Source organism: Trematomus bernacchii, unplaced genomic scaffold (genome assembly GCF_902827165.1).
Source record: "Trematomus bernacchii unplaced genomic scaffold, fTreBer1.1, whole genome shotgun sequence".
NCBI classification, from domain to species: domain Eukaryota; kingdom Metazoa; phylum Chordata; class Actinopteri; order Perciformes; family Nototheniidae; genus Trematomus; species Trematomus bernacchii.
In genome coordinates this window covers 8,054,424-8,070,013 of record NW_022987513.1, presented here as the reverse complement: position 1 = coordinate 8,070,013, position 15,590 = coordinate 8,054,424, and the positions used below count along the sequence as shown (strand labels likewise).

Here is a 15,590-nt window from a genome sequence, read left to right as displayed (position 1 = left end):
GGACCACAACTCATTGTATACTCTATATAACACACTGATATTGCCATATCTGATTTACTGTGTGGAGATTTGGGGAAACACGTACAAAACCAACCTACAGCCGTTATGCACATTACAAAAAAGGGCTATAAGAGTTATCAATAATGTTGGATATCTTGAACACACTAATGTATTATTTTTGAAGTCACACATATTGAAGTTCACTGATCTGGTTCAATTTAAAACGGCACAAATCATGTACAGAGCAAGACATAATCTACTTCCTAGGAAATTAAAAACATTGTTCATAGACAGAGAGGGTGGGTATAATTTAAGAGGAAATCTACATTTGAAACAACTCAAGGTCAGAACAACTCTGAGAAGTATGAGTGGGGTGATTTTATGGAATGGTTTGGAGCAGGAGTTCAAACAAAGCACAAGCATAATTCAGTTTAAAAGGATGTACAGAAACACTTTTTGGGTAAACTATGAGAATGAAGAGAGGTGATTGAAGATGAGAAATGATTGTATATGTATGTATAAATGTAAATGTAAGTAGGAATAACTTGCATAATGATTTAAAGGACAATCATTGATCAAGTAAGGGGTGGGAATTAATAAGCATTTGCTTCCTCCTACTCCCTTTCGGACACATATGATTTATTATTATTATTAATATGAAGACTTTTTTGTTGAATATATCAATATTATCATGAATGTGGATAAATACTGTATTTTAACAATACGGTATTCTGTTTTTCACATTTTTTATTTTGTATTTGTTATTTTTTTAATCTGTTCGAAATAAAGATTGAAATTAAATGAAAATGAAAATTGCATTTATGCTGCACGTTGACCCATGAGTGTTAGGATGCCCTACAGCAATACACCCTATACGCTCTTATTAAACTAAGGGTCAAACCATGTGTTCATGTCAGCGAAAGTATCAGTTAGTAAACGTCATTGCCTGCAAGGGGAATGTTGGTTTAGTTAGATACAATTATTTTAAAAGACGTTTTTATCATGCTTCCCAATGAGGACGCCATGACAAATCTGAGGATGAGTGCTTATCAACTTGGGGCGGGTCATACGAACTGACAGGACTCTGGCTGCAGTAGCAGGAAGATATTTTTATCTGAGCGCCGTGATAAAAGGACATGCTTTTGGGTAAGTCTCGTTCTGTTCAAGGGCTCACAAATTGAAAGGATCCATTCAGGTATTCAAGCGACACACAAAAATCCAAGATGTCTGGTTGTCCAAATATCGAGATAGGGAATATGTTTTTCACAGTTAGGCTTTGCACTGTTTTTGCTTCCCTTGCGACATCACTGACTGATGCTGGTGAATAAAATACAAATGGTTTCGAAAAGAATGTAATGGGTGTGTCCTCTGTACACATTTATTTCTGTGGTCAGTGTGAACTAAACTATCATGCAGAGCGCTCTCCCTCGGGCCAAACACTTAGACAACCTTGTCTCTGTTGCTCATGCATCATTCATGACTTGTCGGTTTAAATGAGTTCTCAGAATTATGATGGATCCAAGGTTGTTATGGTCTGTTTGGTTATGGTCCAGCACGTTTGTTTTACTACAGTGACTACAGCAACATTTGTGTAAAGCATTGCCTAATTGACATTTACTTTAGGACATTGCAATATTTCAAATGCTCTAATGATCTAACAAAAAACAAAAAATCCTCTGATGTGCTTTTTTGTTGTTTCCAGAAACCTTGAAAGCTTCTGAACGGACGACTGTGTGAGTTGTTCTTCCAAATCGTACTAATTAAGGCTAGACACTACAAACAAAACAGAGCTAATGCTCAACTCTGAAAATGTATCTGAATGTTCTTCTTTCAGAAAAGTGGAAAGAAAACATCTCAAATACAGATTGTTTATCTGTACATTTCTCCTACATCTACTAGTTAGGTTTAGGGTTAGCATTAACTTTTGCATGATTTGCCTATTTATACCTAACATACAAAAGATGATATTTTGATATAGTTTTAACCCTTTTCAACTGTAGTGTCCACCATTAGGAATCCCTTATATTGTGTCATTTTACCAGAAATAATCCCATTTCTCTTAAGTTATTTTAAGAGTTGCTGTTAGGCAGATGTCATTACCTTTAGACCAGAGCAAGTCAGCTGTTTTCCCTGTTTTCAGTCTTAATACTTGCTAAGCTTTATTTAGCATACATAAATGAGAATTAAATTAATCTTCTCATCTACAGTAACTCTTGGCACAAAGCCAATATGCTTGTTTCACAAAATGTATATTAAAGTGGACCTATCATGCAGTGGTTGCGTTAGACATTTTCGTTGTCCGTCATTTTGACGGACAGGATCGTAAAATTTCCGTCATAATCCATTATTACCCGTCATTTTATTTTTCATGTTTTAATGATGAGACATATTTCATATTTATGTTTGGGTACTAAGCAGCAAATGTTCATTCATTCCTTTTTTTTATGATTCATACAGAACTTTTAAGGGCATGGAGAAAAAAAAGATGAACAGAAACACCGACCGTGCGGTCACTTTTCATGTCAAAACGAATATGAATGATTTATTTTTCCTTGCCACTTGCTTGTCCCTCTGCTGCTGGCTGAACGTTGTCAGTTTTAGTCTTACTGGCTTGTCCTTCATCCTCCACTGCATCAATCCCTCTTTTTTCACCTCGTTTATCCACACCATCACAATTACTGGGCTTATTAAAAAAGCTTCGGACACTCAGCTGCCGTGACATTTTGCGATTGCTAAAGCCGGTTAAACAACGAGGTAATCAACGAGGTCAAATACAAGACTAGACAATAGCTACTTAATATACACACACTCGCCACTAACTGGACAGGGGTGTGAATTACTAAATAATAGTTACAGTAGAGTACAGTAGATCGCCCTCAGTCGACCTGGCCACTAAGGATGTAATATAATGTGGGCCGCTGGTGGACATTTTGGCGCTGTTCCGAGTTGTGTTCTAATCTGTCAAAATGACGGACTGCTTTCAGAGTTTTCCGTCAGTCTTGGAAAAATTACGTCATAGACGGAAAATATTCGGTTAACGCGACCTCTGCTATCATGCTATATTTGAAACATATATTGTAGGGCCATACCGATATAAAACATGTCTGTGAAGTTTTTTTTCAAAATACCAAACAGATCATGCATTTTAGCCATGCCTCATTTCGCTCTATTTGCTCTTTTCCAGCCCTGTTTTTGCAAGGGCTGATTCTGTGAGAAGTCTTCTTCGCTGCTTTTGTGGCAGACTACAGCGCCACTTACAGGCCTGGCATATGTACTACAGCGTCTCCAGCGCTTTCGAACGGTCTCTCATTCCCCTGATAGGTGGAGAGTTGCCCATATACAGTAGGCGGAGCTCCCTGTTTCTGACGTCAGAAAAATTCAAATAATAATCAGCTCCGTTGCAGCCCCGTTTTTAGAGATTTGGGTATGGAGGAAAATAGAGAGGGTTGTGTCTTCTGACACTTGGTGAGTTCCCTGGAACACCGGGGACACATATTCATGTATAAAAGACGTACAAAAGTGCATTTTGCATGATAGGTCCCTTTTAAATTCTTTAAATAATCTTGGCCTATTGAATATTACACCATTAGAGTTAATCCCTCATCCAGAGCCATCTATGAGTAATATGACTTTCACACCAAGGGAAGGTGATCCTTTCCCTTTTTTCTAAAAGCACATCTTATCTGTTGTTTGAATGACACATTAAAAATGTTAATGTCCGATGTATGCTGCTTCTTCTGTAGTCCCTGTCTGCACTATGCAGATAACAAAACATATTATGATGGATTCAAGCAAACCTTTTTACTTAATTTGCATAACTGTCCTTATTTGGACACAGCTCATGATTCAATGTCTTCACCACTGTCTTAATAATGCAGAAGAAGAAGAGGAAGAGGAAGAGGAGGAGGAGGAGGAGGAGGAGGAGTAGATCTGGCTACGTAAACGGGTCTATGCTGCATCAGTAGGACTGTCCGTTGCCTACACAGTGAAGTGCTCTAACATTAGCCTCTGTCTGAGCAGCATCACACTGGTGAGTGAGTCACAACAGAGGGAGGATAGGTGGCTATAATAAACACGTTAATAAGAAACACACTGTCATAATGACATTGGATCAAGTAAAAGGTTCATTTTTGGAAAGAAAATGCTCTGAGCAGATTCATGCTTCCTCTTTAGACAAGTTAAGAGGATAGTCTATAAAAGCGCATGATGTGGCTTTAAAAAAGAAATGTTTACATTGCTTGGCAACTTCTGATGTAACTACATTGAAGACGGTATAAAGAGTGAATGTATTTACGGTGACATACCAATTGTTGCATGGACAACAGTTTTGAACCTCACATTTTGCTCTTTGGTTTCTGGATGTTGCCATTTATTGGTCGCCAGAGGTGATTCAAGAGAGAGGAGCAATGTACTACCAATGCAGAAAAATACATTTTAGGCAAATAAACTGTAAATAAACTTACATGAACTGAAAATTCACAGTGAAAGAAAACACCTAACTGGACAATCACATGGTCAAACCGCCCTAAAGCATAAGCTGCCCTAACGCTTATTGCACAGAAATACTCAAATGACTTCACCAAATAACACTGAAAAACTTGAACAAACTGATCAACCTCAATTTCTATTCAGTTTGAGGCCGAAATTCCAACGATCACCACAGGCCGATAAGAATCTGCATCAATGGGACTGTGGGGGAAACTTCTGTGTAGCAATGCAGTGGGAGTCACCGACTCAGGAAGGAGACACGGTGAGAGCTGGAGCTTTGATGTCAAACACTGATGGGTTTATTCAGAGTATCGGCCGGAGGATTCACATCACAAATCACGAGTCAGAGGGTCTGACTTCACGGGAGAGTTGCCACGTCAATTCTGAAGAGCCTCTCTCTCTGTTAGACCTTTTAACTGGTTCACAGAGAGTAATCAACATCTCTGAAGGAGTAGACTAAACAGCTGGGAACACTGAATCACTTGCGTCCGACGCTCATGGCCTCAAAGATTTCACACCTTAGAGTCCACAAACACCGATAAAGAAGTGCCTCAGCGTTCTCACAACAATTACCATTCGTGCCAGACAAGTTGACCGGTCACAAACTGGTGACAACAACACATATGGCACCAATGCCTTTCCTTAAAGGAGATAACAGACGTCAGAGTAGATCATAAAACGTCACAGAGCAAAAGGTTAGATATCTAGAAGAATTATTCCTTAACAGGGACAATAATTTACAAAAGGAACTTCATGCTGAATTAAAGAAGACTTGGTACTAGTGATTTAGAAGATGGGTCAACTTCTCATTGACTTCTTTTTGGAACCAGTAGCCCTACTGGCTATTTAAAAGAAATCCGATTTAGGGCACATCCATCACTTTTCAGATCTGGACAAGCATTTTATGTGAATGTAAATTAGTCTGATAATTAAATGTACATTGAGTAACTGCTTTGAAATGAAGATGTGAATGATCTGTTCCCGCTGTCTGCCCCGGCGCCTAATCCAAACATGATGAACCCAGATGAACTTGTTGTGACTCCTCCCTTATTGCCCAGCCAGGCACACAACTCTGTCTCCGCTCTCTCTTCCTGCCCTGACCTCAGTCTTAATGAATATAACCTTTCCATTTGTGCATTTATGCACACAATCTGTCCAGGCCCGGGGCAAGGTGCCACATCAATACTTCCTGCAGCTTCACTCCAGCTAGACACAGATTGGTGAGATAATAAACACAGCAGCACAGGGAAGTTCTCTTGGTCAGAATCAATTCAATCAAGTTGCAATGATTGGAAATAGTTTGCCGCAATGTTTCATTGGGTACAGGTTTGTTTGTTTTTAACGTTCTAAGCTGCTATGTAAGCATCAAAGTGACGATTCAGCATCTCTGGCCAAGGGGAAGTTGGAGTACAGCCATATATTAGAAGAGAGGGACTGGGATAGAGAAAATGAAAGCTTGGTGAGAATTGATTTTTCCATACTGGAGAACACACACACACACACACACACACACACACACACACACACACACACACACACACACACACACACACACACACACACACACACACACACACACACACACACACACACACACACACACACACACACACACACACACACACACACACACACACACACACCACACACACACACACACACACACACACACACACACACACACACACACACACACACACACACACACACACACACACACACACACACACACACACACAGTACTATAGCCTCACCTATTGATCCACACTGCCAATAACACAGTCATTTGCCATCAGGGATTTGTAACAATCATTATAAACTGACCCGGCTGGAGGACAGCAGCGTTGTCCTGCTTTATTCCATTCAGGATCCGCACAACAAATCAGCTCAGGCAAGAAATAAATAGTCTCACCTTTTCAAATCATTATTAGATGAATTGGTTCGACACAAAAGTGGAAGTTTTGTAGACAATCCCGAAGATAACAAGCAATAAGCAGATTTAAAATCGCAGCCATATTAACACTTGCTAATCTTATCAGAATGAACAATGTGAGCTGAAGGAAAGCACAGCAATGACTAACTGTCTATCTTGCCAGAATAGAAATGTGTCAAATCATAATCATCACATCCATTTGTTACATCAACACCTGACAGGGAAGCAGGGCATTATGCAATCCAGACTACTAAAATAAGAATGATGGAGTTTGGTGCTCAACCCATGTCTTAGTCACAAGCTGGCCAGGCTGCTATTCATAATGAGCGGCTCGCTGGTCTTTTTCAACAGGGAAGCATCTAGCTTATCTTGCTTACATTAATCCTCCTGATTATCCAGTTTGTATTCTTTCCTTTAAGAAAAAAAACGTTAAGCTTCTTTCCAAAACAATGGATTTACTCCAGGTTTACTCAAAGAGACAAAGAATCCCGGTTATGTTCTGAATCTTTAAAGTGCACAATCAAAATCAGACAGTAATTGCTTTTATAATTCAAAAGGCCTCTATTTTAACTGTTTAACTGATTAATACATAATTACACCGCCTACATTGATTATAACAAGCACAGACTCATTTAAAATAAAAATGTGTTTGAGATACAGTATTTGGAGGGCGTATATTTTAAAGGATGTAATATGTTTTTAGAGATAGATCTATGCAATGCACACTGATATTGACTTTTGCCCCTACACCCAGTGTACTAAAATCAAAATAATGTTAAATCCAATAATGCTGTATTTATGAGCATGCATGGGAACATAGCTGGAAATAATGTTCTTTGGGCTATTATGCCCAATCATTTTCATTTGTCAGGTGATTCATTCCAAAAGAATTATTCAAATATACTGGAAATTTGTAAATATGGTTATCGAGATACAAAACAAACTACCTAATATCAGAATATTAGATTATATCCATATCGCCCAGCCCTATTCCATACGATGACTTGTTGGAAGTTGTGATAACAATAAATACAATAACTAAGAAGCATTATCCTATAATATCAATGCATATCCAAAGACACCGTATGGGTAAAGTTGACTGGAGGGGAAACAGCTCAAAGACACTGTCACAGGAAATGTGTTCCTGGATGACTAATCTTACATAATGTCTTACTTTAGGCCTTTTTTAAATAAAAAAACAGCCCCAAATAGAAGATTTTGTTTCTTACACCTCATCTTGAAAGGCCAAGCATGTCATATTCATCTCTTCCTCAGTGACAACTGCTGAAGTGCCCTTGAGCTAAGCACTGACCCCACAGCCGCCCCGCTGTAATCACTCAGCACAGCCGTCATCGCAAGGCTGTGGTCGAACTGCGTCAAGGTGTGAGCGCCGAAACCTGCATCTCTCTGCAAATATCCCCAAGGCTGCTCCCCAACAACTACATCACCTCAACAGCATTTTGGCTTTTTCATCAGAGCCAGGCCCTTGATGTACAAGGCGCAATACTGTTCAATTTTCCTATCTTCTCTGCCCTTTTTCTCACCTTATTAGGTTACACAGCAGTCTCTACGGCAGCTGACAGAGTTAGGAGAGCCGCAGCTGATCCGTAAGCGAAAAAGTGCGGAGTGCAGTTGGTGGGAAGAAGGATAACAAATTAATTCTCCAGGCAGAGCTCGGTGCCCTACATGGCAGAGAAGTGACTGGTAGACCAATTATGAAGCCATCTCACACTCCACAGCCCTTCCTATCAAATCCATCACGTTTGTAGATATGACTACATGGATTACAGCATGTTACAGTTGATGCAGTAGGCTATTTATACATCCAAAGCTGTAGTAGGAAGAATTTACTCCACTGTGCTGCTGGGTTAACCTTTTGTGATAATTTAAATCATTATCAAAAAGTTGATTTGGACCCAGATAACCTTAATTTGCTTCAAATCTGCAGTATACTTCAATTATGGTGATAAATGACGTTTAGGAAGGCTATTTTTACCTTTCAAATATTCGTCAAAAGCTTTATTATCAAGCTGCAAATGTGAAGCTTACTTTGAGGTTATTTAAGTTATAATTATTTTTTTAATCTAACAATTTGCATGATGGAGCCACAGCTACCAGCACAGTACACTTTGTGATTGGCAACCATTATCTGAAGTCACAGCCAGATCCTACAACAACCAGTGTGTTTGTTTTTCCCCGCAGTAACCTAAAGTGCTGCTCATCAGCATCTCTGGAATTATTGAATTACTCAGTTTACAAAATCACCGTGTTTGGCCAATTACAGGCCATCATGCTCCATCATCCAGCTGGTGAGTTTGGATGACATGACTGAGTTTGTGCATTAGAGCTAGGCGCTTGGCAGGTGTCTGATATTTTTTTACAAAGCAATTCATTTTTATTCCAACACCATTATTTCAGCTCATAAAAATCTGTGTAATTGTTCTACTGGCATGCCAATAATAAGTGCATCACTGTGTGTGTGTGTGTGTGTGTGTGTGTGTGTGTGTGTGTGTGTGTGTGTGTGTGTGTGTGTGTGTGTGTGTGTGTGTGTGTGTGTGTGTGTGTGTGTGTGTGTGTGTGTGTGTGTGTGTGTGTGTGTGTGTGTGTGTGTGTGTGTGTGTGTGTGTGTGTGTGTCATTACTTCCTGGTACAATTTGAAAAATAGAAATTACATCATGATTTTTTCTAAAAATAAAGAATAGCATGAGGTTTTGTTGCTGTTCTAATGCAGAAAACATTCTCATCAACCAGTTTATAAATATACAGTGGAACTACTCACAGGCGTGTGTGACAGAGAAGCTGTTGGAGGACTCCAGGTTGTCAACATTGTAAATGAGGTTGAAGGGTTTCTCCGTCGCATTCTGGTTGGTGTTATACAGCTGGACAGCGAACCTGAAGGCGCTGTGCTCCTGCACTGTGGAGCGCATGAACAGTCCACCTACAGGAAAGAACATGTCACACAGAACAGCTCTTATTCATTCCCAAAACATACTTTTTACTCATGACCAGGCTTATGTATAGTGCCGCACAATTACGCAGTCAAAGGCAGATGAATTATGGGTTACATTTAAGAAAAGAAGGCAAGAAATGGTGTGACCACTCACTAAAAAATGCACTGCAGATACTGAGACGATTTCACAATTTGGCTCAACTCTATTTTTACCAAACCGCCTACAAACCGCGCAGTATCAAACAACCTTCCGGCTGAATGAGAAGTGCACTTGGTAATGGCTTACGCAAATAACCACTGTCCTCTTCAGACAAAGACGGTACTCAGGAGTATCCCATTGAACTTACCAATGCTGATTTGGTTCGGAAACCCTGCCAGCGAGTCCCCCCCAAAATACAAAAAAATAAGCAGTGTCGCTATGGTGCGATGCCACATTTTTCTCCGAGAAGTGAAATGAACTCCTGGTACTGATGTGGCAGAAGGAGAGCAGGCAGCACCATGTACACGGGCTGGTACGCAAAGAAATCCACAAGATGCGGCGGACGGGTCTCTCTCTCACTCACCCACGTTGAATGTGTGCCAGCGCAACTGCAGCACCAGCCTCTGCTGCTGCTGGGAAAAAACCTAAAGCCACTGTTTTATCTCAAAGATGGTGGTGGCGGAGGAGAGAAAAAAGCAGATCTTCTCACTGTGGATAAGGACAACTGGAATGGGCCAGAGAGAGAGAGAGAAAGATGGAGAGGGAGTGCGCGGGAGGGAAGGAGCGAGAGAGAAAGAGAGAAGAGGGAGGGAGGGGAAGAGAGGGGGGGGGGGCGTTTATCAAACTTGGTCTGACGTTGAATTATAATAAGAGCAGCCTCCCGTCTTCCTCCTCACGTCACTGCAGAGTTGGTGCGCGAGGCGGTGTAGCCTCTGCTGGGGTTTTGGTGTGCGTGGCGCAAAGGCAGAGCAGCACACACCAGCATCTTAGTATGGACCAATAGTAGACTGACTTGGGAGTGTGCAATTAGTTTCTTTATGTCTATCTATCCATCTATCTATCTATCTATCTATCTATCTATCTATTTCTTCTCCAATTAGTATTTCCTTCTTCCCTCTCATGCAGCAGTACAATAGTTGTAATCTTAGGCTGTCCCCTGCAGGTGTTTGAGTGCAGAGTAACTGTGTATGTGGAAATTAATGCACTGGTTTATCACTGTTTAATCACTGGTTGCCAAATGGCCTCACTAATGCTATTTATTTGAATACTAATTGACTTACTTTTTATCCAAGAACCATCATGCTGTAGAAGGGTTTTCCTCAGTGGAAAACACTGATTGAAAAACCAACCCCAGTGGCACAAATCATTTTTATAATCTATGTGTTAAATTCATAATTGAGATTTTGATAGGGACAGGTGACCACCATATGCAACACAACACACAATAGGCTAAGTTAATGTCACTGTTAAGAGCCTGTGAATGTCCCTGTTTCCATCTTTACTCACATTTCGTAATGAAACTGCGCATTATCCAGCACCTCCATCACCTCACGTGGGGATTTCCAGGTAATCTGTGACCTTAAAACGTACTGATGCCAGACAAACTTGAGCTCTATGAAGAGGTAGATGCTATTCTTCTAAGGTAGTACAGCCTGGTTTGGTTCACAAATTCACCGTTTTTTTTAACCGCTTCTAATTTAGAGCACTGAAGCTGTATTTACTTCAGTCTGAATCAATAGCCTGTAAAATAGCACCGCCAGAGTAAGTTCATAGCAGTTCTTCAGTCTTTGACATTTCATTATGCTTTTTATTATACTTTAGGACACAATTTACATCACTTCCTGGGCTCCGTGCTGCAGGAATGCAGAGTAATGTGATATGAATAAAGTTATTGAACTACAATTCTTAAAAGACGACCACTGTTGAAGTGTGTTCTTTTTAATCATTCATCCCTTTGAAGACTTTGAAGTTAAATCGCTTTACTCACTTTAGTATTGCTTACTCACTGTGTGCGACTCTTCCATTAGATTAACTGAGCAATACATTATAAATTAGGCTCACTAAGTCTGATTCCTTGGAACAGGGGTTTGTTTGTGTATTATAAATGTATATAAATACACAATATACAGTACGTGTGCCAGAGTTGTAGAAATCATTACAGCTTCCTCTTTGGAGTGCTGCAAAACCAGCACAGCAGAACAGCTACCGAGTCTGTGCTTATTGATCTGAATGTGATTTAATGGTTGGCATGCAACTCTAATATTTCACAGTAGAACAACTGCACTGTAATTAAGTTCAATTTCAGAAACCAAAACGATGTCTGGATGGTATGACCTTTTTCGCAGACTGTGAGTATGTCGTTTGTAGATATGAGATCCCTGCCACATGAAGAATGATCCAATTAGTTTTGGTTCACTTGAACATAAACTCTCATTGTTTAAATGAAATTCTTGTAATTCGCTAGAGGTGTTGGTTTATAAACGACTGGTAAATAAAAAGTATAGCAGAAAGTACAGACTGTAATAAACTTAAGTGTAATGAAAAAAGTTATTAATGTTTTCTTTGAGCCTTCCTCTTGGCACTACAACTTGCCAGGATAATATAAAAGTGTTAGATTGTTGCAAACCGACTGTAGATATAGTAACCATCACAACACCGACTCGGATTTACCGTTTTGAGCATCATGACCTAGTTTCTTTCGAACCAGAAAGAGGTTTAAGTACTATCGAACACAAACAAAAACATTTTAGGCAACCAAATTGTTTAACTAGACTAAAACGTGCAAGCGTTGTGTCTATCACAATGTAGCCATGTCCTATATAATACCTTGCTTTACCGTCTATAATAAGGTCATTATTAACAATCTAACATAATGCTGTATTTAAGAAAAATTGACACTGTCAATTGAGACCATAAGCTTGTCAGGAAATTGTTTACAAACGTGATGAATTAAGTGAGAGGAAGGGTACATTTTCAATTTTTTTATACAATCTAAATGCTTTTCGCAACCAATGGAGTTGCCCAGACTGACCAACTGAAAAAGTGCAGGTTTAAGGCACTCACACTTTGCCTTCATTTTTCACACACAAAAAACGTGCGTAATAGTGTTCCCCAACTATTATCTTCCAAACTCTAATGTGACCACCAAATGAATAAAACCCTGATACAGAGACATAACTTTCCTCTGCACATAGCAAACATCATGCATACAGTATGAACCATGGTGCTATCATGAAACTATATAACCTTTACCCCAAACATAATTACAATTCTGCCCTCTGTCTGACCCTGTCTCCCTACTCTGATCCTCTTTATACAGTCCCTAACCTGTATGAAATGAGTTGATTTCTCATCATGGCGTAATGAAGAGGGAGACTTTGTAATAAACGTATTCCCAAACGCATTAAAAATAAGGATGATACATTTGACGGTTTTATTATACCTTCCTCTCTGCCTGTTAATAAGTTGGTTTGATGGTAAGGTTTTTACCAGTGTGACTTTGTAGCATGTGATACTCTGTGATCAATAGAAGAAAGTGTCTTCAGGATAACGCAGCATCCCTCAGTGAGACGTTACCCAGCTAAATATCTGACAGCATTTCAATAAATGTTAGAAGTCTTTGGGAGAATCCACGTTACCATCCATCGCACTGCCTCCTGAGAACACCTTGGGCCTGCTTCCCACTTTCCAACATTGCAAATGAGGTCTGCTCTGGGAGTCTCTCCCTCTCTGTCTGACACAACCTCCTTAGCACCATTCAATCGACTGTAAATGTCAGCTGGTCTTTCAAGGACTTCCTACGGAGTTTAAGTAAAAATGGCATTTATGAGGTGTTGACCATATGATGGGTGCAATTAACAGCATGGTTTTATTCTGGAATTAGTCCAAGTGGCTAAAACAATGATAAAACTCAACCCCCACACTGATTTAGGTTAAAATAAAATAATGTGACACGCGAATCCAACCACAGACATGACAGAACAAAACCTGTCCAATCACTTGTCAATACCGATCTATCAGAGTCTGTGAACTTAACCTTGTTTCATATATAGCGAGTGCTTGTAATAACCCACAGAACTATGCACACAAGTTGTGAGCCTGAGGCAGCAGAGTGGCCTAAATACAGACAGTGTTTTACAGACATAGCTTTGTTAACAGAGAGCATGCAGTTACAATCAGACACATCAGACATCCACAGTAATTAAGTCATCAAAAAGGTGACAGATTTCAACTCAGCTGTCAGCATTCTTTAGAAAAAAGTGTGAACAATCTTGTCAAACACATGCTAAGATAAAAATGTAAATCCAACAGGCTCCCACATTTGCACTATGTAAGTTTGTACTTTACTAAATGTAATTAAAAGTAATAGTTTTGTAAGTTTATCATTAGCACTAGGTATGTTTTCTTTTTTTGTATTTTTTACTCATTTGGTTAAACACTTTGTTAATTCCTATTATAAATGCCTTAGGGATTGGAACTTTCCTTTGTTTATTTAGTAAAGGTCTCTGTTTTAGCATCTTTACTCATAGCTGCACCCTGTGAAATTGGAAGTGAAACACATTAAAGATGACATTAGGGCCAGAGCCTGCTGGGAGAATTACAAAGAGCACAGCAGAAGTGATTCCATGCATGCGCAGCCTCATTTTTACTTGGCGAGATAGCGTAAATGATCGCTCACAGTGGATAATTGAAGATGAGGAATCCAGTTGTAAACAATGTCTTCAAAACTAAACAGTGAACTGTGTAAGTAGAGCCATTATTTATTCGAAGTCGGGGTTCAATAGGTATCAAACACAATCTGATAAAGTGTGATAAGAACGTGTTGCTGTCCCGGAGGCTCAGCAGATTAGACGGCAGAATAATTTGCTGTAATATAAATTATTTCACTCAGCCAACACCATACACACATGACCTGTGTGCAGTGAATTAACTATAGGATCCATAATACATGAACCAAAACCAAAACCACAGACAGGATACAGCATGCCTGCCTGGAAAAAGTGGCTCTGATATTATGTTTTTAACTTGACAAATAAAATTGTTGAAATTATATTGCATTTGGTGTTATGGTGCCCAAGGTCAAGGCCGCAATAAGTAGCCTAAAGCTTCCCAGAAAGGTCAGGAGATAAAAAGAGCGTGCAGAGTGCTATAAAACGCCATGATAAACCTTTCATGTTTCATTCTCTAAGGCTTCTTGTAAATTGCCCATATTTATGGCTCAACAGAGGTTCAACTACAGTGAGAGCTCCTAGCCTCTCAACATGCCACTTCTTACATTACAGGCTGTCATTTTATTGCTCTTTACTTGGAGATTGTCCGTCTGATACTCCCCTTTCAAATCTTATGTTGTACTTCTCATCATTAGAGGCCATTAAATAGAGGTTTCAGTCCAACACAAATGCATTTATGAGCAGAAACAAACGCCAAGTAAGTGAAGAGCGGACAAACCAGATAATGATCATTTATGTACAGAAGCAGTGAGCTCAACAGTATAGGAAAGTGTTATAGTGTCGAGTGCTTAACGCAGAAAGAAGCAAACATGCAGTATTTATTTGGAACAGGAATGGATGTGTGTACTGTGGCACCGGTGTATCTGACAGCTCTGAGACAATTCATAATTTCATTACAGCATGTTCACAGCAGTCTATGTCGCTGTGTTTGACTTAAAGGTGATAACTATGAACCTCAAGGAATGTGCAACTAGGAATATAATAAAAGTGCAAATTATGTAATATGTTTCTAATTTCAGTTCTCTAATGGCGCTTTTCCACTGCAGGGCCTCGCTCGGCTTAGTACGGTATGGCTAGGCCTCGTTAGGCCTTGTTAGGCCAGGCTCACTTTATGCTGCGTTTCGATTACAGTTTAGGAACTGGGGTAGTATCTATAGTGTATAGTGTCTATAGTAACGCAGTGTAGGCGGAGCTGTGACGTCATCTTCAATGCGAAACACAAAACCAACATCAGCCGTTAGCTGTTAGCACTCAGAGCTCACAGCTCCTCATATCTGTTCGGAAACTAGACACAAGTTAAACAAGTACAAACCACAGACTGTCTGTGTCATGGCGAATACAGTCGCTGGTTTATTTATGTCTGTATAGGCCGTTGTTGTGAGTGTGGACGGTCGGAGCATATACAACGTTAGCTTAGCCAATCTCCATTCAGAAAACACGCATTTTAAAAGGTTTTTCGCCTGCCGTCTGTCTGCAGACTTGTCAAAGCATTAATTCATGGTTTTTACT

The 15,590-nt window shown here is 39.8% G+C and overlaps 1 protein-coding gene across 2 annotated transcripts in view; it reads right to left on the bottom strand.

Moving 5' to 3' along the window:
- The window catches only part of gria3a (glutamate receptor, ionotropic, AMPA 3a), a 76,512-nt gene extending 66,471 nt beyond the window's left edge, over nt 1-10,041 (bottom strand). For both annotated transcript variants that reach the window (XM_034114539.1, XM_034114547.1), the window contains exons 1-2: nt 9,719-10,041; nt 9,201-9,359 (exon numbers count right to left, since the gene is read on the bottom strand). In XM_034114539.1, coding sequence (XP_033970430.1) covers nt 9,201-9,359; nt 9,719-9,806 — 247 coding nt within the window. In that variant the 5' untranslated portion in view covers nt 9,807-10,041. The remainder of the gene's footprint in view (nt 1-9,200; nt 9,360-9,718) is intronic.
- Between the last annotated feature and the right edge of the window lie 5,549 nt (nt 10,042-15,590).